The sequence below is a fragment of the Scyliorhinus canicula genome, chromosome 8, assembly GCF_902713615.1.
Source record: "Scyliorhinus canicula chromosome 8, sScyCan1.1, whole genome shotgun sequence".
Lineage (NCBI taxonomy): Eukaryota > Metazoa > Chordata > Chondrichthyes > Carcharhiniformes > Scyliorhinidae > Scyliorhinus > Scyliorhinus canicula.
The window spans coordinates 152,658,562-152,685,925 of record NC_052153.1 but is presented as its reverse complement, the minus strand read 5'-3'; the positions used below and the strand labels follow the sequence as shown (position 1 = coordinate 152,685,925).

Here is a 27,364-nt window from a genome sequence, read left to right as displayed (position 1 = left end):
CACTGCCTTTGCAGTATCTATGTGGAGCTCCTCGTGGTCCTGTGAGAAGAGAGGATCTTTCTCTCCCTCTTTAGCTCATGTACCAAAGCCACAGGTGCTGCAACAAGGAACCTTGGAGCATGTTCTCTGCCCTGTTAAGTCATTACGTTTTTCTGCTTGGCCACTTCCAGCACCTGTACAACCAGAATAGACCTCCTCTTTCGGCTAGCTTTAAGTGCTGCTAGCCTCACACAAGCATGGTCCCGCACTGAGGCATGTAGCCGCTCAACAAGTATGTTTAGCACTGAGCTGCACACTACTCTCATTTAAATTAGCAGGCAAAGTTTGCCTCAAGTCCTGCATCAGAATGAATGCCTGCAGGTTAATCATGCCTTGCATTCCTTGTGCACATGTGTGGGCCTTAGCCAGTTATTCCCCTTAGCACTGTGGCCATTGTGGCATATTTGCAGTTAAAAAGGTTAATTTACTTTTAGTTTAGAAAAAAATAGCCTGAGTGAAGAAATGTTCTGCATGTTTTCCCAATCAGCTCACTAATTTAAGAATTTTAGAGAGGATAACTTTTGCATTTTCTGTAGATGATAGAAAATTGTTCCTGCAGACGATATAAAACAAGCATTATAAAATTTTGCTGCAGGTCCAAAAAAGAATCAGCAGTCAGTTGTCGAGCTACACTCATATATTCTGTTTACACTGTACAGAATCCCTTCAATTAAAAGCAGTTCTATTCATTCTAGCTACTGGCACTGAACAATGATGTATTCCCAATTTGAGTCTCATTGCAGATTTCAAAGCCTTAAGGATGACACCCACCAACTGTGCAACTGTTTAATCGGCCCAATCATAATTTTCATTTTCTGGCCATGCGCCTTCAGCACCAGCTGGGAAAGTTGCAATTAGGCCAACAATCCACATTATTGATATATATGGGTGGTCAAATTGATGAGTCTGAACATGGAAGGAAAAGCATGCAACAGTGAACCATCAGTGACATCTGGCACCAGCAGCACTGAACCTCCAAAGGGGCGGCACGGTGGCTCAGCGGTTAGCATTGCTGCCTCCGAGCAGCGAGGTCCCTGGTTCGATCCCAACTTCCACTGTCCGTGTGGAATTTGCACATTCTCCCCGGGTCCGCTTTGGTTTCACCCCCAAAACCCAAATAAGTGCAGGGTATGTGGATTGGCCATGCTAAATTGCCCCCTTTATAGAACAGTACAGCACAGAACAGGCCCTTCGGCCCTCGATGTTGTGCCGAGCAATGATCACCCTACTCAAACCCACGTATCCACACTATACCCGTAACCCAACAACACCCCCCTTAACCTTACTTTTTAGGACACTACGTGCAATTTAGCATGGCCAATCCACCTAACCCGCACATCTTTGGACTGTGGGAGGAAACCGGAGCACCCGGAGGAAACCCACGCATACACGGGGAGGACGTGCAGACTCTACACAGATAGTGACCCAGCCGGGAATCGAACCTGGGACCCTGAGCTGTGAAGCATTTATGCTAACCACTATGCTACCGTGCTGCCCCTTTGGAGGTACAGTGCTGCTGGTGCCAGATGTCACTGATGGTTAATTGGATGGTTAATTGGAAAAAAAATAATTGGATACTCTAAATTTATTTTTAAAAATACTGTATCTCCAAAGGTTTAGAGAGAAAAATAACCACCAGGTGGCTGCTCAACATGTTACCCTCACTTCCTTACACAATAGAAAGTCAATGGAAAAATACAATTGGGAGAGATGCAAAATGGGTTGCCAATTTGCTATTGCTCATTTTACTACTTTGCCAATGTCATAATCTTTCCTTTTAAGCATTTTTGGGCTGTGATCATAGCTAGCTACCCCATTACACTTGAGTGGGTGGCGATGAGCTGCCTTCTTGAACTTCTGCAGTCCATCTGGGTGTAGATACACCCACAGCATTGGTAGGAAAAGAGGTGCTGAATTTTCTGAAGGAATGGTAATGTATTTCAGTCAGGATGGTGTGCAGCTTGGAGGAAACCTGCAAGTGTTAATGTCCCAATACATCCACTGCCCTTGTCCTCCGAGGTGGTACAGGTTGCAGGTTTGGAAGGTGCTGTTAATTTCATCCAGGAAGCCAAGTTATAGCTTCTTTATATCTTTCATAAATTTTCACAGTCTCAGATGAATTGTCACAGAAGGTTATCTATGTATAAAACACTGATAGGAATTTGTGATTTGGTGTTCTCCAACAATGTGGGCAGCATCTTATATTAATTAATAGCTAATAAATCAATATATTCTACTCCAAAAGTACCTCTCATCTTTTAGATATGTTAGGAAAACAAAGGTAGTTTTAAGGGATTTATATTTATATTGGTAAACATTAGAAATAAGGTATGGTTTTAAGTGGGTTTGATTTAATGTTTCTATTGTGCTTATAGAGAGTTACAATGTGAAGAATAAATAAAAGCTAGCAGAAGCATGTAGTTGTTCCTTAGCAACTGGAGGCCCTTTTAAGGTAGCATGGCTTTTGAGATTAGTTTTTAACTAGATATATTGCAGTTGGAAATAGTGAGAGAGAGAAGGAAGCTAGAAATATCTGGCTTAGCAGGTTAGAGTGGGAACATCTTTAAAATGTACAATATCTCACTACATCTCAGTTTTGCTAGAGGAAAACTATACCATGGAGTAATGGTTAAGAAAACAAATGCACAGAGCTAAAGTACAGTTAGATAAGGAACCTAAAGATCTATAAAGAAGATTCTAAGAAACCTGAGGTTAAGGGTACCAGAGCAGAGGACTGTTCAGTAAAGATAGGCAGAACCGAGAAGGCGGCTCAGTTAAAGAAATAGCTGCAGCAACCTGATTAAAGTGGGAAAGCAAACTTCAGATGTAAATCTAAAGCTAGATCTAATATTAATACAGTCTGGGAATCGATAGTTAAAGCAATCATGAAGACAAAGAAATCCTGAAGGGGGATTGGAAAAACTTGTAAGCGAATCTTTGATGGACAAACCACTGAGAGAAAGCACAGTTTGAAAGAAGATTTGAAAATGTGGGCGGGATTCTCCGGCCATGCCTGCCCAATGACTGGATGTTCCCGCCCGAGGTCAATAGACCTTTACATGGTCTGTGACCTGCTCGCGGTGATGTTGTAGCGGGTGGGGCGGAAGAATCTGGCCTTGTATCGTTTTGAAAGCAGCATTTAAAATCACTCGTGGAAGCAGGAGTTCAATGAGACAAGGTGGCTCACTGTATAAAGTGAATTCAAGGGGGATTCGGAGGAAAAATTCACAGACACTCACCTGGGTTCAGAGTGCAGCATGTGTTTTTCCACAGCCAGCTTGTGTTTGAAGAAACTTTGTGGTACTGAGACCACTGAAGCTTAAGCTATATGTGGTAATCCATGTTAACCTTAAAATCTGTATATGTTTGTGAAGCTAAGTTGGGAGTAAGAGGGTACTGTATAATAATCCAATTTTTCATATTTAATAAGTGCTTTTTTTCTTGTTGTTAAAATTAATTAGTTAATCTGTCCCTCCATGTTTTCTAAAAAAATAAAAGTCTTTTGAGCGAGGGTTCCATTCTGGGTTCTTCCTGTCCAGTTACATTGTCAACTGGATCGTAACACATAAGATAAATAAGACCTGTATTTGTATTGCGCCTTTCACTACCTCAAGACATCTCAGAACACTTTACTGCCAGTTGTGTACTTTTGACACGTAATCACAATTGTAATGTAAGAAACTATAATTTTACACAACGAGGTGAGTTGACCAGCCCTGAGACTGACCTTTAGTATATTGCAGTATTCGTTCAAGCAGGACTGGGTACTTGGTGATACGCTGGGTAACCAGTAGTATACACTCTGAAACGCCAAGGCGTCGGACCAGCAGATTATTGCTCTGTTGCTATAAAGGATAAACGAATATAAGCTTATCATTGTTGCTTGCACATTTATTTGGTTTTGAAGAGAAAAGTGATTAATGAGATCTTACCCTGATAAAGTTTTGGAATTTCTTATTTTGCTGTTGCAGTTCTTTAAAGAAACTGACTGCCTCTTTGTGATGGCTACAGAAATCACCATAGGTTTGTTTCAACTTATTACCATTTTCATCTGTAAACTAAGAACAAAGGATTTTCATTTTCAACTGAAGGGGCAATCACCTCGGATTTTAAGTATGAATACATTTCCAAACAAAAACCCTGGGTCGAAGTTCCTTGCTTGGTCATTTAATCAAGTTAGTCAAAGAGGGAATAAAGGAAATGAAATTAAATAGTATTTAAATTGTCATTTTTTACTGTAGGACTTGAGTATTGCTGAAAAAAGATATAGGTCGAAGATTTTTGTCTTGTACTCATCTAGCAGAAATACTATATGGGGAAAACAACAATTTATACTGTAAGAAAGTTCTGATTGGTTGGCAAGCAGACTCTGATTGGTAGAGCTATTTCCATGGAGAATGCACCAGGTGACTGACAGTTATCGGTCAATTTGTTTGAAAATTAAACCAGACAATTTGACACTGATTAGAACATGGAACATACAGTGCAGAAGGAGGCCATTCAGCCCATCGAGTCTGCACCGACCCACTTAAGCCCTCACGTCCACCCTATTCCCGCAACCCAATAACTCCTCCTAACCTTTTTGGTCATTAAGGGCAATTTATCCTGGCCAATCCACCTAACCTGCATGTCTTTGGACTGTGGGAGGAAACCGGAGCACCCGGAGGAAACCCACGCAAACACAGGGAGAACGTGCAGACTCCGCACAGACAGTGACCCAGCAGGGAATCGAACCTGGGACCCTGGCTCTGTGATGCCATAGTGCTATCCACTTGTGCTACTGTGCTGCCCAGAACGGGAGCACAAGTAGATTAGTTAAGGCATTGCCATGAGGAATGAGCGAGCGAGTGACTGTCAGTTTGGTTAGCTGAAACAGGTGCAATGTGTGTACATGTTCTTTCTGACTGCAAAGAACAGGGCCCAGTGCATTAATATATGTAGCTTCCAGTACACACAAATACTGCGAGCTTGACAATCCTAAATTGGTTGTCAGCGTAATTCTTAGCACACTGAGGATTATTTAGCACATGTTGTCCAACCATGTAACCTCATCTAATGCTGGAAACTGTGTTTTGAGTTTTGCAAGCACAGGCTGACATTCATTTACACTGAAATTCATACACCACATTACGCATTTATGTGATGGGCAGAATGTATTTTGGGCTTGATGGTAACATCCTGTTAGTGGTGAATACCACTTGTGATGCTATTACATAGTAGCAGCATGAAACTTAGGTCCACCTGTTGCTCAATTTATGTTTAGATATTTTGGTCTTCTAGTGTAATCAGATGTAGATTGGGCCCTTTTCAGAGCCCATTCATGGGTTTGTGGAATATACAATGTGAAATATGCCGATCAGGGTATCCATTATCGCACAGGATGTCATTGTTGCTATCAATTTCAGCATCATGCTTGCAAATGGCTCAGGCCCTATTTCAAGGCTTGCTGATAAGGCCAATCTTATAGCGTGTACTTGTAAGAATCCCAACATGTATTTTTCCCAACGTCAGCTTGCGGTAGACTGTGAGAGTAAACCCCTGACAGATTTCTCAACTAGTATCTCAAGGAAAGGGAGTTCATTTGACTATTCCATTTCCAAGGTGAATTTGAGTCCCCATCCACAATCCCAACCTCTGCCCCAGAACAAATTAGCACTGGGAGTGGAGTTAATTATTTCAAGACAAGACTTCCCCCTTTCTCATAAAGAAGTCCCATCTTAAGAGTGTTGCCGGGAGTGGTGACCACGACTGGGACTAGAGGCGGCCCCACCATGTTAAGGGCCCCAAGTAAGTCTGAGCTCTGGGCTCTCGTGGGGGCGCATGAGAGACGGTGGATTGGATTCAAGAGGCATGGGGAGAGGATAAAATTGGAGAGTGCCTCCGATGGGCTCAGGGGTCCTGCAAACGACAGGCCCATAGCGAGTGGGCCACTTCCCCTGTCCCTTGCATGACAAATGTGTGCAATTTTCATATTTTAAAGTTTGGATTTGATATTTTTGCTGTGAATTATTGCTAATAAGTTTAATTCTGTGTTTATATTAAAGCTTCTTTTCCCAGAATAGCTGTCTGCTAGTCAGTGTTATCACTCCAGTGGTGCGGTAACATTTCCTCACAATTTTCGAAAGTAAAAAGTCGGATTTTCATCTGGAATTCCATAACAAATAAGGGGCGAGATTCTCTGCAAATGCGACAGTGTCATTCTCCCATTCTATCCTGTAACCCAGCAAGTTTATTTCCATTGGGCACATGTGATGTCGCATATCCCAGACAGTATCCTATTCTGTACAACTTAAACATACAGCTTATTATTCTTATTCGTTTCAGTAGCCATGATTAAAGTTAAGTTCTCATTCTGCTCTGTTTAAAGCCTCACAGTCGATTGGGCAACCAAATCCTCCGTATGGTGGCACAGGAAATGCTCCGACTTTCAAGTTGTTGAGCCTGAAGTAAAATAAGTGGTTTTGATTCTGGGACAGTTTTGGATGGGAAGGTATGAGGAAATGGACCATGTTAAATAGGAAGCTGTTGTCTTAGGGTATGTGCCTTTGCCACCTGCTCAGTAAATCTGTCAATTGCCGGCTGTTCTGGAACGGGTAAGTAACCCAAGCCCGTTGATTTGCCCATTCAGCCTGGTTTGCTCTGGGCAGACAGAGTTAAATTGCCCAACAGTTCCATTTCGCAACAGAAATCAGAATTACAAACTCTGATATGACAGCAGATCCAGGAGACTCTGGGATACTCTTGGAAGACTCCAGGACTTTCGATATTATGAACATTTCTTCAAATTTAACTGGCACATTGCCTTTGCTGGAGCAACAGTTAACCAAATCATAGGCTCTTAATAATCCCCTTCTTGAGCACGCCCAGGATGATGTAGAAATACAATTTCATACATAACTAAGAGGTTCAGGCTAATAATTAGCCTTGCATTGTTTGGAAATGTCTCTGCCCCATTAAGAGCAGTCACTCAGCAGGAACTGTAACATTTCTCAAGAACTATTTTAAGGTTATCGAAATACATCTGTTGAGGAGTTCTACATTTCCTGCAGGCACAAAACAAAAAATGTGAAGCAAGGATAATTACACTTATTTTCTCTCCCACTTGACGGAGAACAGCTTCTTAGGTATCAGGCATCCTGCAGTGTCTGCAGGTGGCATTGCATTGTCCATACGTGAGTCAGAACAATGTGCTGGCAGAGTATTCAACCACAGAGGACACTACAGGCAAGCCTCAACCTGTCCTCAGCTGCTACCGACACATGCAATGCTTTCCAACATGACTGACTGAATAATAACCGGAATGAGAACCCCTGCTGACTTTTCTGTACCCCCCTCCATCCCACCTCGCATTGATCAAAGCTGCTGAATCCAGCTGGAACATCCCTTGCTGAGATTTTAGTCAGGGCTGGTATCCATTAACTCTGTACCATTTGGTGATCAGGCATTGGACCTTTTTAATCTGCATGGTTTAGTTCCCTACTGACGAAGAGCTCCATTTATATTTGTGATAATTTTGACTTTGCAAACACGTTGGCTCCACATATTCTTACTTTACCTGTTGTAAAAGGATATCACCAATCCTGTTGATAAAGAAATTCCTTTCACTCTCTTCCTGAAAGGACTCCCGCCGCCTCTCTTTCAAGCAGAAGAAAAAGTGCTTGTGAATTTCTAAAAGCTCATCTAAAGAGGGAAATATTTTGTCGATGGTGTTGTGATCTAACTGCAGCTCTTCCTTCATGCCCTTCCGAAAGATTTCCGACATTATCTCCAGGGTGCGAATGTGGTGCATCTCCGTCTGCATCAGCTCTGTAAGTGAAGGCGAAGCAAGTTAGGGAAATTAGTATCCGAGACTTGACATCCACCCTCTGGGGGCAGGATTCTCCGGGAATTGGCGGGGCGGGCAGAAACGGCACAGTGGAGTGGCGGGAACCACTCCAGCGTCGGGCCGCCCCAAAGGTGCGGAATCCTCCGCACCTTCAGGGGCTAGGACGACAGTGGAGTGGTTTGCACCCCACCGGCCGGCGTGGAAGGCCTTTGGTGCCCCGGCAGCCGGGACCGAAGGGATTCCACTGGCCGGCGCGGGTTCGCGCATGCGCGGGAGTGTCTGCTGATGTCATCTCCGCGCATGCGCAGGGGGGTTCACCTTTACGCCGGCCATTGCGGAGACTTACACGGGGCACCACCCGGGCCCGATCGCCCCGTACCACCCCCCCCCCCGCCCCGTACCACCCCCCCCCCCCCCCCCCCCCCCCAATTTACACCAGCGGGACCGGCATAGAACAGGCGGGGCTTTGGCTCATCGTGGGTTGGAGAATCGCCAGGGGGAGACCGCCGACAGGCGCGGCACGATTCCTGCCCCTGCCAAATATCCTGCAACGGAGAATTCGGCAGCGGGTGGAGGCAGGATTCACGCCGCCCCCCCCAGCGATTCTCCAACCCGGCGGGGGGTCGGAGAATCCTGCCCTTGGTCTTTATACTGCGGGTGTCAGAGACATAACAGTACATTGTTTTGGGTGGTGAGACCCATTGGTACTGCAGGTTCCACAGTACAGCTCTTACTGTGTGGAATTGTACATGGGTGCAGGGGTGGGGTGGAGGGGGAGGTTCGACGAATGCGACAGTAGTCTCAGCCATCGGCTTGAGTATTACTTGCCAATCAGGTAGTTGATAGTTCATCGGTAAAGCTTCCACTGAATCAGAGCCCTGAAAGCAGCAGCTAGTGTCTGCCAAGAGCTGACAGCCAAACAGAGGCCAGCATCTCTCTTGCCCAGCGGCACCACCGGATCATCACCCACCAGCAACATCGGGTCATGGTGTAATCTGGGTGTGAAACTTGGAAACATTGATGTTCAGAAAGACTTGGTTGTGCTCAGACAAGAAATTCAGAAAGTTAGCATGCAGGTACAACAAGCAAATAGGAGGGCAAATGGTACTGTGGTCATCATTGCAGGGGGATTGGAGCACAAGAATATGGAAGTCTTGCTACAGATGTGTAGGCCATTGGTGAGACCTCACCTGGAGTATGGTCCACTGTTTTAGCTTTCGTGTTAATCCATAAAACCCTACAATGCAAGGAGGACAGACGGCCCATCGAGTCTGCACCGTCCATCTGAAAGAGCACTCTACCTAGGTCCACACCCCCACCCCCGCCCTATCCCCTTAACCCAGTGCATTGATCATGGCCTATCCACCTAATCTGCACACCTTTGGACTCTTAAAGAAACGATATACATGTACTGGAGGCGATTCAACAAAAGGTCACTGGATGAGGATTGCCTATGAGGGAGTGAATGAATTGGACCTATACTTACTGGTGTTCAGATGAGTAAGAGGTGATCTAACTAAAACTTAGGAAATTCTGAATGGACTTGACATTGCAGATACCAAGGTTAACTTCCCTGATTCAGTGAATCAATGGATCTGCTAAACGGGAGTAGAGTTGAGGCAGAAGATCAGTTGTGGTAATTGTGAATGGCAGAGCCGGCTTCAGAGGGCCGTGAACTCCTGCTTCTATTTATAATCTTATTTTATGAAAGGGGTTCTTTCCGACCTGAAAGTTTTCATATTATTTGGCATAATTTTCTTTCAACAGCTTACATGTGACGTCAACTGCACTCAATTAATCATTTTGTCATCGTTTGAAATCACTTGCACTCATAAGCAATCATCTGGCTATCATTCTATTTCATTTTCACTCAGAACCATATATGCAATGTCAAATCATAGAATTTCCAGTGCAGAAGGAGGCCATTCAGCCCATCGAGTCAGTACTGGTCCTTTGACAGAGCACCCCACTTAGTTCACAAATCCACCCTATCCCGATAAAATACCTAACCTTTTTGGACACTAAGGGCAATTTATCATGGCCAGTACACCTAACCTGCACATCTTTGGACTGTGGGAGGAAAAGGGAGCACCCGAAGGAAACCCACACAGACATGGGGAGAACATGCAGACTCCACACAAACAGTGATCAAGTCAGGAATCAAACCTGGTACCTTGGAGCTGTGAGACAACAGTGCTAAACTTTGTGCCACCGTTCTGCCCTTGATAATTATCAACTGACATCATTGTCATCAATGTAATTCTTCAGTGATCATAATATAATGTAACTATATGGACAGCTAGGGGGCTGGATTCTCCGATTCTGGGGCTATGTCCATACGTCGGCATGAGAACGGTGGCGTTTTACGCCAGAAAAACTAGTGCAAAATGGTCACCGATTCTCTGATTTGCTGGAGGATAGCAGGACGGCAGCATTGAGCACCCGACTCTAGCTGCCGAAACGCACCGGAGAATTGCCAGGTCTGTGGCCACGCAGGTACACGGCCAGCTGTGGCCGCTGACGGACCCGGCCTGCGAATTAGTCCCCCCCTTCAGCCCGCTCATGCGCCCTGGACCACCCCCCACCCCCGCCCACAGTGCCCCCAGCCCCGAATAATGACCCCCTGCCTGCAGATCAGCCCTCCCTCGACTTTGCTGCCGCTGGACTGTGTCCGCAGCCGCCACACCACGTTCCCGAAGGGTGAGACTATGAGATACCCACGCTATTGGGCACTCGGCAGGTCAGGACGGAGCATCGTGTGCAGGCCTCAGGCAATATCTTGAGAGTTCGGGAGTCCCAGAGCAAGAGTTCAGGAGGTCCGGAGCGAGAGTTCGGGAGGCCCAGAGCGGGAGTTCGGGAGGCCCAGAACAAGAGTTCAGGAGGCCGGGAGAAGAGTTTGGGTGGCACGGCGCGAGAGTTCGGGAGGCCGGGAGTGAGGGTTCAGGATGCCGGGCGCGACAGTTAGGGAGGCCGGAAGCGAGTGTTCAGGTGGCCCGGAGCGAGAGTTCGGGAGGCCGGGAGAAGAGTTCAGGAGACCCGCATTAGGCGCCCCCAAGACGGGAGCCCAAGAGCGGAAGTTTGGGACGCCCGGAAGGTGAGTTCGGGAGGCCTGGAGCGAGAATTCGGGAGGCCCGGAGCTGGAGTTCAGGAGGCCCGGAGCTGGAGTTCAGGAGGCCCTGAGCTAGAGTTCAGGAGGCCTGGAGCGCCGTTCGGGGGGACCAGAATGTGAGTTTGGCAGGCCCAGAGCGAGAGTTTGGGATGCCCGGAAGGCGAGTTCGGGAGGCCTGGAGTGAGAGTTCGAGAGGCCCAGAGCGAGTGTTCAGGAGGCCAGGAGCGAATGTTCAGGAGGCCCAGAGTGAGAGTTCAGGAGGCCCGGAGCGAGAGTTCAGGAGGCCGGGAGCGAGAGTTCGGGAGGCCCAGAGCAAGTGATCGGGAGGCCCGGAGTGTGAGTTCGGGAGGCACAGAGCGAGTGTTCAGGAGGCCAGGAGCGAATGTTCAGGAGGCCCAGAGTGAGAGTTCGGGAGGCCCAGAGTGAGAGTTCAGGAGGCCTGGAGCGAATGGTCGGGAGGCCCAGAGCGGGTGTTCAGGGAGCCCGGAGCGAGTGTTCGTGAGGCCCGAAGCGAGTGTTCAGGAGCCCGGAGTGAGAGTTCAGTTGGCCTGGAGTGAATGTTCAGGAGGCCCGGAGCAAATGTTCAGGAGGCCCGGAGCGAGTGTTCAGGAGCCCGGAGTGAGAGTTTGGGAGGCCTGGAGCGAATGTCCCGGAGGCCTGGAGTGAATGTTCGGGAGGCCCAGAGCGAATGTTCAGGAGGCCCGGAGTGAGTGTTCGGGAGGCCCAGAGCGAGTGATCGGGAGGCCCAGAGCGAATGTTCCGGACACCCAGTGAGAGTGTTTGGGAGGCCCGGAGTGAGAGTTTGGGAGGCCAGGAGTGAGAGTTTGGGAGGCCAGGAGTGAGGGTTCAGGAGGCCCGGTGCGAGTGTTCAGGTAGCCCGGAGCGAGTGTTCAGGAGGCCCGGAGCGAATGTTCACGACGCCCAGTGCGAGTGTTTGGGAGGCCCGGAGTGAGAGTTAGGGAGGCCCGGAGTGAGGGTTCAGGAGGCCCGGAGTGAGGGTTCAGGAGGCCCGGAGTGAGGGTTCAGGAGGCCCGGAGTGAATGTTCAGGAGGCCCAGAGCGAGTGTTCAGGAGGCCCGGAGCGAGTGTTCAGGAGGCCCGGAGCGAGTGTTCAGGAGGCCCGGAGCGAGTGTTCAGGAGGCCCGGAGCGAGTGTTCAGGAGGCCCGGAGCGAGTGTTCAGGAGGCCCGGAGCGAGTGTTCAGGAGGCCCAGAGCGAGTGTTTGGGAGGCCCGGAGTGAGAGTTCGGGAGGCCCGGAGCGAAGTGTTCAGGAGTCAGGAGTGAGAGTTCGAGAGGCCCGGAGTGAGTGTTCAGGAGCCTGGAGTGAGTGTTCGGGAGGCCTGGAGTCTTGTTGAAAACTTGGGTTTTGAATAATCTTTGTATATTTGTATGGGCAAAGTATCATGGATGCTATGGTGGAAGAAGTAGGACAATGAGTTGCACGGTGGCTAGCCAGCGACACTGGTTCGATTCTGACCTTGTGCCACTGTCTGTGTGGGGTTTGCACTTTCTCCTCATGTCTCCTCGGTTTCATCTGAGTGTTTCGGTTAGGTGGATTGGCCATGATCAATGGTTATGGGGATCGAGCGGGGGGAATGAGCCGAGGTAGAGTGCTCTTTAGGAGGGTTGGTGCAGACATGGTGGGCCGAATGGACTCCTTTTGTGCTGGGTCAAATGGTCTTTTCCTAACATTTCTTAGGTCCTGATGTGCAGGAAATGTAATTTCAGAATGAACAATGCAGGGAAATAAAATCTCCTGGACAATTCTTTTATATTTTCTAACAGTCTAAAAGCACCAAACAACCCTCCCGCTTCCTTAAATAAAAACATTCTGACACAAAACTAAATACCTGGAATGTCAGCTGGTACAGAATCAACCACTAATCCTCCATGATTAAAATAGTACACTCACCATATATCACATCTTGTCTCTTTATCAGACCTTTCTGCTGTTTACTACTAAATGCATGATCAACGGCAAGGCTCCAAGATTCAGCTTTAAATTCCTGGGCATCAAACTCTATGTCTCCACGGATTGAAGGCACCACATTCTCTGGTAAAATAGAGAGTTAAAGTCAATGACTTCCAGGAAATGTTTCACTTGAAAACTTATTGAACACCAGTAAATTTTTCTGAAAGCTGGAATCTGTAACAAAAAACAGAAAATATTGGACAATCTCAGCAGGTCTGACAGCATCTGAGGAGAGAGAAGGGAGCTCACGTTTTAAGTCTGGATGACTCTTTGTCAAGGCTGGAGAGAACTGGAAATAGGATCGGATTTATACTCTTGTGGTTGCGCGGGGGGGGGGGGGGGTAGGTGAACGGAGTCTGGATGGAGGACCAATCATAGGTGGCGATTGACAAAGATGTCATGGACAGAAAGACAGAAAGACAAAGGTAATGTAAATGGTGGTGATAATGACTGAAAAAGGTGCTGTTGGCAACACATTGAGAGATCAGAATGTGTTAATGGCAGAAGAAGGGAAGCAGCGTGTAAAAGGACAACCTGGAATCAGTACATTTTTGTTTAGTGCTTCCTGCGATTCTGAGTGCACAGTGCCAGGTCCTAACCTCGCAACACTCCAAATCCCAGCAGTCTCCCTTTTTCTACTCTTAAATAAACCAATGGCACTGAAGCAAATGAATAGATGATCAACCCCTTTGAATGGGTTATTATTTAATTATTGCAACAAAGAACAATTTTAATGCAACCTAATTAAAATGGTGTTTCTGGGACTCACAGGCCAGTCCCTTTTTTATACTCTTTTGATAAAATCAAATAAACAAATTGACAGCACTTTAAACGGGCGCTATGACAAAAAACAAATCTTTGAAGGAAACTTATTTAATTTTAATTGAAGTAAGATTTTGGGGCATGGTGATGCATTCTAGCCCCGGGTGCCCATTGGCTGCGATAGACCTCAAGTGTACTGGTGGATGCCGTGTGCTCCCTCTCCAGGAACACCAAAACTTTAAAAGGAAAGATAAAATGTAAGTTAAAGTGTTGTTGCTGGGCCTGGTGATGCACTCAAGCCCTTGCGGAGAACATCAGTTGTGCAAGGCCTTGAAGGTACGAGTGGACATTGCATGCTCTCACTCCAGGGACATGCAGGTGCCAATGTAACCATGGAAGAGGGGCAGAGAGTCAGGCGAAAACAACCTCCTCACCCACTCGGTGCCTCGATTTGCGTACCCCCCTCCCCCGCCTCGGCTGGCCAAAGAGCAGGAGTATGGGGCTGAAGTGCAACCAAACTTTGAGCAGCCCCATCAAATAACCAAAAAGGAGCTGCAACCTCACGCAGTCTAAATATGAACAGTCCAAATATACATGGACCATGGACTCCTCAAGCCACAGGTGGCCTGGGAGCCCATGAACCATCTTCACCTTTTATTGCACAGGACTTCCACGTGCAACACCCTCCATGCCACTCCACTGGAGGCCACCAGCACCTCCAGGTGGCAGGATGTTTCTTATTATAAAACAAAAATCAATAAATTCAACAAAACTGAGAGAGGGTGACAGCCCTGATGGGGCACTGCCCACCAAACAAATCAAAGGAAATTTTACAAATTAAACTAAAATATAATTCCCTTTTTATACATGCTCAAGGTCTTAAACAGTCAATACTGAAAATTGGTGATGAGATAACTAAATGAATAGTTTCAAGTATAGAGACAAAGAACTTCAACAGCTTCTCACAGTTAGTGCTGAGGATAGATCGGAGGGGAGGTTTAAATAGCCAATTTGTGTAAGATAAAGAAATCACGTTTCAACCAGGACATTTCTGGAATGAGTATTTTTGGAAGATTAGAACAAAGCCCAGAAGTGCTTGATGTGGTCCAGCCAGGTCAAGCAACAGGTAGCTGAACTAATTGCATATTTTCAAATCTCCACCATTTATCTTGAGGGAACATAAGTGGGGAAATACCCAGAGAATGGTGGGATGGGCAGGGAAGGGAGTTGGAGGGTTAAGGGAATAAGGGTTTTACCAAGGGCAAGGGTGGAGGTGAGGGGCTGATTGGACATATAGGGCCGGAGAATTCCTGGCTTTTCCTTCTGCCTCAGGAGAAGGGCCCGCAGGGGGAGGGAGCCAACCCGGAAAAATGTTCAGAGGCAACCATAAGAGCTGCCGGGTGAAAAGGTGGGCTGTTTAAAAGACCCGCCTTGGTATTGTTGGACTACGTCCCAGTTATAATTAAAAATAGGAAGGCTCTCGAGCCTTCACACCCCCCACAAACTCCCCGTGCCCCATCCATGCCAACTCCTATCCCCATTCCACCCCCCCCGCAAATAGCCTCTCATGCCACCCGAGGACAAGCTATGCCCCAAGCAATCTCAATGTCTCCCCCCCCCAACCATACCACCACTCCAAAGTATGCTCCCACCTACTCCTCATGCGCCCCCCCCCCCCCCCCACACACACACACACACATGCCAAACTATGACATTTGGGATTTAGAAGAGTGAGAAGGGATTTTTTAGAAACTTATAAAACTCCAACAGGGTTAGAAGGGCTGGATTCAGAAAGTATGTTCCCGATGATGGGGGTGTCCAGACTCGGGGTTATAGTTTGAGCCTCAGGGGTAAACCTTTTAGACTGAGGTGAGGTGAAATTTCTTCACTCAGAGAGTGAAATTCACTACCACAGAGAGTAGTTGTGGCCAAAACATTGTGTAATTTCTTTTATTTTAATAAATATTTTTATTCTCCTTTTTCACATTTTCATCTTAATTTATACCCATCAACAATAACAAATGCAATGTAGGTTGTGTAATTCCAAGGAGGAGTTAGATATAGCTCTTGGGGCTAAAGGGATCAAGGGACATTGGAGGGAAGACAGGGTTGTGGGATTGAACTTTATGATCAGCCATGATCATAATGAAACCAAAGAGAAAAGCTTTGACAAAGGGTCATCTGGATTCAAATCGTTAGCTCTGTTCTCTCCCTGCAGATGCTGAGATTTTCCAGCATTTTCTCTTTGGTTTCAGATTCCAGCATCCGCAACTCAGCAAAGTCCAGCCCATAGACACAGCTTAGGAGTTGCAGTGAATGTTTGGCGGAGGGAGGGGTTCAAAGACTGAGCAATAAGGAGTTTGAAAATGCAGTATTAAATGTCTCGTGATCCAGGCCTCGACTTAGAAATGGAAGGTGTGGGTTACCAAATGACCCGTTTCCATGTTATGGCAGCTATGGAATTATCATTTGATGTTTGGGAGTCACTGGTGGAACTATTGAAAAGTTTGCTTGTGTAAACATGCAACATTAGGGTGTTCTTTCCAAGAGCTTGTGCAGACTCGATGGGCCGAATGGCCTCCCTCTGCACTGTAAATTCTATGATAATCTATAAATTTGAATGAAACAGCTCAACACCAACTTCCAAAGCCAATTGACCAAACAAGTCCTGGACAGTAACTGCAGCAACACTGAAATGCAGGCTTAGTTTTTGTTGGGGGTGGGAGAGGTTATGGCAGATGGTCCCTATCTATGCTATGGGGATAATTAGCACAGCAATAGATCCCATGGAGAGATAGCCAGTGATTCCCTGCCCTTCTGGGAATTCTAGAAAGGTTGAATGACTTTTAAAATGAAAACAAGTATCATGTTTGTCCTGTATTGCTCATTTAAAGCACTATACGATATGATTTCATGTATGATATGAAAGAAACTGACAGTAATACACAGATAATTCTGTCCCAGCCAAGAATCGTTCGCAAGGATTTAGCATAGATGTGAAAATAGAACAATTATGTAAATTGCATTCTATATGCCACAATGACAAAGCAGACACGTGAAGGACAAAGCCTCTACGAGCCGAACCATGTTGCTTCAACCTAGCCAGAAGCATCAATTTCTCGGTTTTGTACAGATGTGCCCTTGAAGATGCCTACATTCTCAGTGTGACTTCAAAGAAATAATGAGGTGCTGGGGAACTGAACTAACAGTCTCTGGGCATGGAATTAAATTTGTACAAATTATTCTTTTATAATTATCCATTCAGCTGCTATCAACACATGGCCAACTGTCCTTACCTCTTTGTAAAATGCATCTGACTGTGGGGAGAAAAATCACAAAGTAATGTTGCAGCAGAAGTAGGGGCAGTGGTGGTTAGGGCCAAGTAAATGTTTAATCTACCTATAACTTTAACTAGGTTAACTAATTAGTGAAAAAAGGTAACAAGGGCGGCATGTGGCGTAGTGGTTGACACCAAGACTACGGCGCTGAGGACCGGGGTTCGACTCCTGGCCCTGGGTCAGTCATGTGGAGTTTACACATTCTCCCCATGTCTGCGTGGGTGTCACCCCCACAACCCAAAGATATGCAAGTTACGTGTATTGGCCATTCACCCAATTGTTCTGGGACCTGTTTGTGGCCAACAAACAAGCAGAAGAATAGCCAGGTAGCCAAGAACCAGGGGAAAGTAGCCAACATGAGAGGCAAAGATAGACCCGGGGGGGACAGCTAAATCTAATAGGAAGGAAAGGCGAACCATAGGGGGGCGCGGGAAGAGGGAAGAGCCAGGGAGGGAGAGGGGGGGGGGGGGGGGGGGGCAGGACGAGGGAAGAACCGGTGGGGGGGGGGGGGGGGGGGGGGGGGGCAGGACGAGGGAAGAACCGGTGGGGGGGGGCAGAGAAAATTGAGAATACAGGCGGAAGACGGGAGGGCCGGCTGAAGCGGAATTGAGCACAAGACGACAACGGCAGTGAAATCCGCCTGGGAGAAGCAAGGCGCAACACCAGCACCATTGGAGGATTGCCCTCCGTAATTGTCTCTCCGGTACCCAAATGTATATCTACCCCCCCACTTTGTGTTGTAAATAATTTTGCCAAGTGTACAGAGTTGCTGCTGTTGGGCGGGTGCATAATACCCTTCCAGTTACATTATTTGATTTTGTATTTCTCGCGTGTTGTTACTTTTTTTCATCTCCGTTTTGTGATTTGTGTGTGTGTGCCCTTCTCTGCTTCAATATTCTGCGTACATAACGGCAAATATACTTTGTTCAAAAACCCTATAAAAACATTCATAAAAAGTAAATAAATTGCCCTTAAATTGGAAAAAATAAATAATTGGCCACTCTAAATTAATTTTTTCTTTAAATTTCAAAAAAACTCAAATTGATTATGTACTTACATTTTAATGAAGTGAATAAACAAACAAAAGTTAGAAAGGGATGGTATTGCAGGTGATGAGCCACAAATGTAGCACACAGGTGTTTTCTTGGAGAGCGCTATGATCTCAGACAATCACAGTAAGTGATTGAGGAAATGCAGTTCAGAATTATTGATGCGGAATCCATATTACAGACACAACATTGCATCTGGGAGGGAGAACACTTTGATCCAGGGTGCAGTCACAACCCTTAGGTAAGGTAGAACTGTGGTTTAGTGGTTAGGGACAGGATGGTGTGACTGCAAGTCAGGCAGGTAAGGGGACTCCAGGTGCAGAACTGGAGAATCTTCGACTTTCAACCTTATACTAAGGGCTCAAGATTCTTGCTACCCATGCGTGGAAGAGGGTGGAGTCTGCAAGAAGGATGAGCAATCTGACCAAAGCTCCTAGAACAAGGGGACACAGTCCAGAATAAGAATTCTGCCATTTAGGAGTGAGATGGGAAATTTCTTCAAGCAAAGGTTTGCAAACCTTTGGAGTTGTGGATACGCAGAGATCAACAGATTTGTGGATTCGAAGTGAATTGAGAGATAAGGGGATAATGTGGGTAGGTATATCTGAAGTGTGATTTTATTGAATAACAAACAAGCTTGAGGGGTCATTTGGCCTACTCCGCTTCCAGTTCTTAACTTTTTAATGAAGCTGTATTTTTGCCTCACAAAATTAAGCCCGGATTACACCACCAGCCATTCAGTACCCTCTTACATGCAATCATTCAAAGATGCTCACCCTCTGATGCAAGTGATTCTGTCGAAGGAGATGACCCCATTGTTTGAAGTAATTCCTCAGACTGTGATCTGTTCCGAGGAACATAGCTATCCACCTCTACCTCCATTGACTCCACGATTCTTCTAAAAGGCAATAGTTCCACACGATAACCAAAATACTTTCGCAAACGCTCACTACATTTATAACAGAAACAATTTTGCATGATTCTTCTTACCTGTCTATACTAATACTAGAAGCACTTTTTGACAATGGCTGATGTTGTAGTGAGGATTCCCGTTTGAGAGCAGAAAGTCCAACAGGCAAAGACGATGAGGTGGTGTTCAGTGATAGGAAAGCTGAATCTTTAAGTGAATTAGCTGTTGAAATAAGAGATATTTTCATCATTTAAAACTGAAGACATTCAGCAGGTTACGCAGATAATGCAGTCAGTACTGGTAAACATGGCATCAGCGACTTGGTGAATGCATTGACTAACTGCAGGTCAGTTAATGCAGGATACATTTCCTGTGGCTGCCTGAAAGCCTCCCACAAAATAACAGTCGAGTGCTATTGTAATTTTGACTAGTACAGGAAGAGCTATGGAGGTTCAGGATTACAGCATCACATCCTCTTCCAGCGATGAAAAGAGTTCTCTTGTTATATCCCTGCTAAAACAGCACTCCGAAAGCATTGCTTCTGGGAGGAATCTAAGAATGTTAGCCTTACTCTCTACTTTTGCCCAACTGGGTTCCTCCACGTCAGGAATCTCTTCCTCCCTGGGTAACATCTCAGCCCCAGCAATGCTTCTTGATCATTCTCCTCCTTCATATAATACATGTAAAGGGCACCCCATTCTTCATTCTCCAAGACCTCATAGCAGAACAAAATATTTTTTTTTTAACCTGAGGTGAATTGCTTCACAATCAGCTGATTGACAATCCATACCAGGGGCGGGATTCTCCGACCCCCCCCCGCCGGGTCGGAGAATCGCCGGGGGCTGGCGTCAATCCCGCCCCCGCCGTGTCCCAAAGTCTCCGGCACCAGAGATTCGGCAGGGGCGGGAATCGCGCCGCGCTGGTTGGCGGGCCACCCCCTCGGAGATTCTCCGGCCCGCAATGGGCCGAAGTCCCGCCGCTGTCATGCCTCTCCTGCCGACGTGGATCAAACCACCTACCTTACTGGCGGGACCAAGCAGCGCGGGCGGGCTCCGGGGTCCTGGGGGGAGCGTGGGGCGATCTTGCCCCGGCCTGGCCCGCGATCAGGGCCCACCAATCGGCTGATTTTCTGCTGTTAGGTCAGGTAGACAGCAGTGGGAATGGTACAGAGGACACTGGATGTCCAACAACTTCTCCCCCTGTCCCATTTTCCAGCACACTTCCACATTTCCAAATCTTTCCCGAGAATCGCGCCCAATAAACCTGGTAATTCCACACAATCGTTTTCTGTCATTTGTATTGAATTGTATTCCATGTCAAACTTGTGTGCCTGTTGGGCATCGCTAGACAACATGGATAAGGTAGAAAAGCACTTCTGGGACCACAATTTAGCGCTCAAAGGTGGAAAAAGGGACTATAGAACCAATTCTCTTGCTTCCTGCACACCAGGAGCATGCCCAGCAAAGGTGCGATCAACCAGAAAGATGGCTTTGGAGACCATCAATGCTGGGCCTCTCTTCCCATCGTACTCCTCAAAACAGGCTACCATCAGGTTCCCCCCCCCCCCCCCCCCCCCCCCCCCCCCCCATCCCCCCATAATGCTGCAGTTCGCGAAAGTCAGCTTGCAACTTTAACAAATGCCATTTCAACAAATAAACAAGTTTATTTTCACAAATTTTTCAATACACCCATTCATACTTACAGTGCACACAGTAGGTTGGCTTGCTTCGGGACACAACATAACATTTGTCCTGAGGACTCTGCAGAAGAGAAACACTGAGATTGTAAGAATGCAACAACAATAATTGACAATTATATAGTGTCTTTAATGCAATGTACTATCCCAAGGCTCTTCACAGGAGCATTATAAACAAAGTATTACATTGAGCCACAAAAGGAGGTAATAGGTCAGATGACCGAAGCTTCGTCAAAAAGGTAGGTATTAAAGAGCATCTTGATGGAGGAAAACAAGATGGGGAGGGGGGGGGGGAAGAGGTGTAAGAAGAGTATTCTTGGGGTTTGGGGCCATAATAACTGAAAGTGCGGCCATGAATGGTGGAGCAATTAACAAATGCAACAGCATATTTGGCATTATATCAAAATAACATTTCTGAAGACACAGCATTAGTGACACAGCATACCATACAAAGGGTTTCAATTTCACTCATTTTATTGACAAAACAAGCGCCTGTATTTTGCAGCACCAAATATATATCATTAACCACACGCAATCGTTTTTTTATTTAAAAAATAATTTTTATTGGAATTTTTTGAAAAATATATATCAACAAAACAATAATAACAATAATAGTAATAAACACCCCCAGCACCCATAACAACGCATATAACAAACCCCCCCAAACCCAATAAACAACAAAATAAATTAACAATAAGCAAATTAAGTTAAACACTATCCCCCTAAAAACCCCCCCCCCGGGTTGCTGCTGCTGCTGACCTAGTACCTTATCGTTGAGCCAGAAAGTCGAGGAAAGGCTGCCACCTCCTAAAGAACCCTTGTACCGACCCCCTCAGGGTGAATTTGACCCTCTCCAGCTGAATGAATCCCGCCATGTCATTAATCCAGGTCTCCACGCTCGGAGGTCTCGTATCTTTCCACTGCAGCAAGATCTTCCGCCGGGCTACTAGGGACGCAAAGGCCAAAACATCGGCCTCTTTCGCCTCCGGCACTCCCGGCTCCAACCCAACCCCAAATATCGCGAGTCCCCAGCCTGGCTTGACCCTGGATCCCACCACCCTCGACACCGTTCTCGCCACCCCCTTCCAGAACTCCTCCAGTGCCGGGCATGCCCAGAACATATGGGCATGGTTCGCTGGACTCCCGGAACACCTGACGCACCTGTCTTCGCCCCCAAAGAACCTACTCATCCTAGATCCGGACATGTGGACCCGGTGCAGCACCTTGAACTGGATGAGACTAAGCCTCGCACATGAAGAGGAAGAGTTCACCCTCTCCAGGGCGTCCGCCCATGTCCCCTCCTCAATCTGCTCGCTCCCCCAGCTCCACCTCCCACTTAGCCATCAGCTCCTCTACCGACGCCTCCCCCACCTCCTGCATCACCTGTTAGATGTCAGACACCTTCCCATCCCTGACCCACACCCCAGAAAGCACTCTATCCCTTACCCCCCCACGGGGGCAGCAAAGGGAACACCTCCACCTATTGCCTAGCAAACGCCTTGACCTGAAGGTACCTGAACATATTCCCCGGGGGGAGCTCAAACTTCTCCTCCAGTTCACCAAGGCTCGCGAACCTCCCGTCAATAAACAGGTCTCCCAACTTCCTAATGCCCGCCCTGTGCCGCCCCAGGAACCCGCCATCCATGTTCCCTGGGACAAACCGGTGGTTCCCCCGCAGCGGGGCCTCTACCGAGCCCCCCACTTCCCCCCTGTGTCGCCTCCACTGCCCCCAAATTTTGAGGATAGCCGCCACCACCGGGCTCGTAGTGTACCTCGTTGGACGGAGCGGCAGCGGCGCTGTTACCAGTGCCTTCAGGCTCGTGCCTCCACAGGACGCCATCTCTATCCGTGTCCATGCTTCCCCCTCCCCATCCATTACCCACTTACGTACCATCGAGACGTTAGCCGCCCAATAGTACCCAGAGAGGTTGGGCAGCGCCAGCCCCCCTCTATCCCTGCCCCGCTCCAAAAAGACCCTCCTTACCCTCGGAGTCCCGTGCGCCCAAACAAATCCTAGAATGCTGCTGTTCACCCTCCTAAAAAAGGCCCTCGGAACGAAAATGGGGAGGCACTGAAACAAAAACAAAAACCTCGGGAGCACCGTCATTTTAACGGACTGTACTCTACCCGCCAAAGACAACGGCAGCATGTCCCACCTTTTAAATTCCTCCTCCATCTGCTCCACCAACCTAGTAAAATTGAGCTTGTGCAGAGTCCCCCAGCTCCTAGCCACCTGAATCCCCAGGTACCTAAAACTCCTCACTGCCGTCTTTAGCGGGAGCCTACCAATCCCCTCCTCCTGATCTCCCGGGTGTATGACAAACAGCTCACTCTTGCCCAGGTTCAATTTATATCCCGAGAAACTCCCGAACTTAGCAAGAATCTCCATCACCTCCGGCATTCCCCCCACCGGGTCTTCTACATACAACAGCAAGTCGTCCGCATGCAGCGACACTCGGTGCTCCTCCCCACCTCGCACCAAACCCCTCCACCTCCTCGACTCCCTGAGAGCCATGGCAAGAGGCTCAATTGCCAACACAAAAAGCAAGGTGGACAGGGGGCACCGCTGCCTCGTCCCACGGTGGAGCCTGAAGTACTCGGACCTCCTCCCATTTGTCGCTACACTCGCCATCGGGGCCTCGTACAGCAACCTCACCCATTTAATAAACCCCACCCCAAACCCGAACCTCTCCAACACCTCCCACAAGTACTCCCACTCAACCCTGTCAAAGGCCTTCTCCGCATCCAATGCCACCACAATCTCCGCCTTTCCTTCTGCTGCCGGCATTATTATCACATTTAGCAGCCTTCGCATGTTAGTGTTCAGCTGCCTCCCCTTCACAAAACCCGTCTGATCTTCATGTACCACCCCCGGCACCCAGTCCTCTATTCTAGTGGCCAAGATCTTCGCCAGCAACTTGGCGTCTACATTCAGCAGTGAAATCGGTCTGTATGATCCGCACTGCAAGGGGTCCTTATCACGCTTCAGGATCAGGAAGATTAGTGCCCGAGACATCGTCGGGGGCACAACACCCCCCTCCCATGCCTCGTTGAAGGTCCTAACCAAAAGGGGGCCCAGCAGGTCCGCATATTTCTTATAAAATTCAACCGGGAACCCATCCGGTCTCGGCGCCTTCCCCGACTGCATGTGGCCAATCCCACTGACCAGCTCCTCCAACTCGATCGGCGCCCCCAGTCCCTCCACCTGCTCCTCCTGCACCCTTGGAAATCAGAGCCTGTCCAAAAAACTCTCCATTCCCCCTCCCACCGCCGGCGGCTCCGACCGGTACAGTTCCCTATAAAAGTCCCTGAAGACCTCATTGACCTCTGCCCCCTGCCGCACCACATTCCCATCTCTATCCTTCACTCCACCAATCTCCCTAGCTGCGTCCCCCTTACGAAGCTGATGCACCAGCATCCTGCTCGCCTTCTCTCCATACTCATAGACCACTCCCTGCGCCTTCCTCCACTGTGTCTCCGCCTTTCTGGTAGTCAATAAATCAAACTTGGCCTGCAAGCTACGCTGCTCCCCCAGCAATCCCTCCTCCGGGGCCTCCGCATACCTTCTATCCACACTCAACAGCTCCTCCACCAGTCTCTCCCCCCTCTCCCTATGGGCTCGGATGGAGATCAGCTCCCCCCTAATCACCGCCTTCAGAGCCTCCCACACCATCCCCACCTGGACCTCCCCAGTATCATTGACCTCGAGGTACCTCTCGATACATCGCCGAACCCTCCTACACACCTCCTCATCAGCCAACAACCCCACGTCCAGACGCCAAAGCGGGCGCTGGTCCCGCACCTCCCCCATCTCCAGATCCACCCAATGCGGAGCATGGTCCAAAATCGCAATAGCCGAATACTCGGCCTCCTCTTCCCTCGGGACCAGTCCCCTACTCAAAACTAAGAAATCAATGCGGGAATAAATCCTGTGCACATGGGAGAAAAAAAGAGTACTCCCGAGCCCTCGGCCTCCCGAACCTCCAGGGATCCACTCCTCCCATCTGGTCCATAAACCCCCTCAACACCTTGGCCGCCGCCGGCCTCCTGCCTGTCCTTGAACTAGAACGATCCAGTAGGGGATCCAGCACCGTATTGAAGTCCCCCCCCATGATCATGCCCCCCACCTCCAGGCCAGGAATGCAGCCCAACATACGCCTCATGAAACCAGCATCATCCCAATTTGGGGCGTACACATTAACCAACACCACCCTCTCCCTCTGCAGCTTACCGCTCACCATCACATATCTGCCGCCACTATGAGCCACAACCTCAGACGCCTCAAATGCCACCCTCTTCCCCACCAGGATAGCCACCCCCCGGTTCTTCGAGTCGAGCCCTGAGTGGAAAACCTGCCCCACCCACCCCTTCCTCAGACGGACCTGGTCCGCCACCTTCAGGTGGGTTCAGATGCGAAAACACCCAGGCCCGCTTAACCGGCCCATTCAACCCCCTCACGTTCCACATAATCAGCCGGATCAGGGGGCACCCCGCCCCCCCCTCCCCCGTCGACTAGCCATAGCCCATCGACTGCTCACCCCTGGCCAGCACCCATTCGGCCCGTTTCCTACGGCGATAGAACCTCACCCCGACCCCCGGACCAACTCCTCCCTGGCCAATCCAGCAGCAACCCGGTATCTCCCCCCCCAGGCTAGGACCCCTCCTAGCCGCGACTCTCCCTCCACTGTACTCCCGTGAGCCAGCTGACTTCTGCTGACCCCGGCAGCTCCCGCTCTAACTCCGACCCCTCCCGATATGAGGTCCCCCCTCCTCCCCTGCATCAGCTCCTTGGCACCGCTTCAGCGCGGGACATCCGGTCTAATAACCACGCCCCTCGCACCAGCTCCACCCCTTCGTCCCGCAGCGCGGGAAACCAGAGAAAAGCCCGCGCTTTCACACTGCCCCACCCCACCAACGCAGCTCCCAAACAGCAGTCCCAACCCAACCACCAACTCCGTACAAACAAAGACACAGATCAACTACAAACCCCAGTACCCCCCTTAGAACACAAAACCATAGCCCACATCGTCCGAAAGCGAGAGAAAAAACAGAAACAAACAGAATAACCCGCTATAACATAAACAATAATACAGAAATAGAAAAACTCCCACAGCCCCCAATCTCTAGTTCGAGTCCAACTTTTCAGCCTGCACAAAGGCCCACGCTTCCTCCGGGTCATTAACCACACACAACTATAACTCATTAACTCCATCCCCGTCCAATGGAGACGTAGTGGTATTGTCAATGCAGACTAGTAAACCAGAGATCCAGAGTAATGCTCTGGGGACCCAGGTTCAAATCCCGCCATTGCAGATGGTGAAATTTGAATTTAATTTTTTTAAAATCTGAAATTAAAAGTCTAACGAAGACCATGAAACCATTGTCGATTGTCGTAAAAGCCCACCTGGTTCACTAATGTCCTTCCCTGGTCTGGCCTACATGTGACTCCAGACCCACAGCAATGTGGGTGCCTCTCAGCTGCTGCCTCAAGGGCAATTAGGAATGGGCAATAAATGCTGGCACAGCCACTTTCCATAAACAAATAAAAAAAATGATTTTTTTTTTACAATGCATGTAAATTACAATGCATGTAAATTAATGTCATAAACAGGTGCATGATTTTTTGTCATGTTATATCCAACAGCAAAATTATTTCAATGAAATGTAAACTGAGGGATGTTCCAGGACAGACTCAGCAACAGTGAAGGAACAGCAAAATAGTTCCAAATCAGAATAGTGAGTGACTTTCAGGGGAATTTTCAGGAGGTGGTGTTCCTAAGTGTCTGCCACACTTGTCCTTCTGGGCGGTAGAGGCTGTGGATTTGAAAGGTGCTGTCGAAGGAGGGTTGGCAGGTTACTGCAGTACTTTTTGCAGACTGCACACACAGACCAGATCTGCTGGTCCTACTGAAGTTAATGAGCTTTCAAACAGCTTGCTGCATTTTCCAGTCAGTCCTGTCCCCACTGTGATGATGCCGCTAAATTCCACCCACTAATGTTATCCTGTGCCATTGATGGAGGGGCTGAATGTTTAAGGTGATGACGAGGGTACCTCCCAGCACGTATAAACTCATCCACTCATCTGGGGAATACTGATCAGTTCTGGAGATCTCTGCAGTTCTTGTTTGTGCCACACTTTGCCAATGTACCATTAAAAAAAAAGTTAGAGTACCCAATTCATTTTTACCAATTAAGGGGCAATTTAGCATGGCCAATCCACCTAGCCAGCACATCTTTGGATTGTGGGGGCGAAACCCATGCAAACACAGGGAGAATGTGCAAACTCCACACGGACAGTGACCCAGAGCCGGGATCAAACCTGGGACCTTGGCGCCGTGAGGCAGCAGAGCTAACCCACTGCTCCACCGTACTGCCCACTGTACCATTTTTGCACCTCACACCACTGACCCACTATTGAAGAAAGAAGGTAGGCTTCCCGAGAATGACGATTCTCCAGAAACACTGAGGCTGGAAAATGGACTGCCTCCTAGACACGAAATCTGGAAGATCTACCTGTAGATGGTCCCCCACCCACTACTGAGGTGCTCTGGGGTCCATATTGCAGGTTGCCTCCTTTCCAAACTCTGGAGCCAGCCCCAGGCATTGTTCAGGTGAGGACATTTGCATGTCACATGGTTCCAAATGTGTTTCGCTCTAACGCTTTTT

The 27,364-nt window shown here is 48.2% G+C and overlaps 1 protein-coding gene across 2 annotated transcripts in view; it reads right to left on the bottom strand.

Annotated features, from left to right (window-relative positions):
- arhgef28a (Rho guanine nucleotide exchange factor (GEF) 28a) overlaps positions 1-27,364 on the bottom strand; it is a 571,388-nt gene that overhangs the window by 185,577 nt on the left and 358,447 nt on the right. For both annotated transcript variants that reach the window (XM_038805467.1, XM_038805468.1), the window contains 7 exons: positions 20,705-20,762; positions 19,083-19,224; positions 18,869-18,990; positions 12,884-13,024; positions 7,595-7,845; positions 3,972-4,097; positions 3,767-3,884 (listed from right to left, as the gene is read on the bottom strand). In XM_038805467.1, the coding sequence (XP_038661395.1) occupies positions 3,767-3,884; positions 3,972-4,097; positions 7,595-7,845; positions 12,884-13,024; positions 18,869-18,990; positions 19,083-19,224; positions 20,705-20,762 (958 nt within the window). The remainder of the gene's footprint in view (positions 1-3,766; positions 3,885-3,971; positions 4,098-7,594; positions 7,846-12,883; positions 13,025-18,868; positions 18,991-19,082; positions 19,225-20,704; positions 20,763-27,364) is intronic.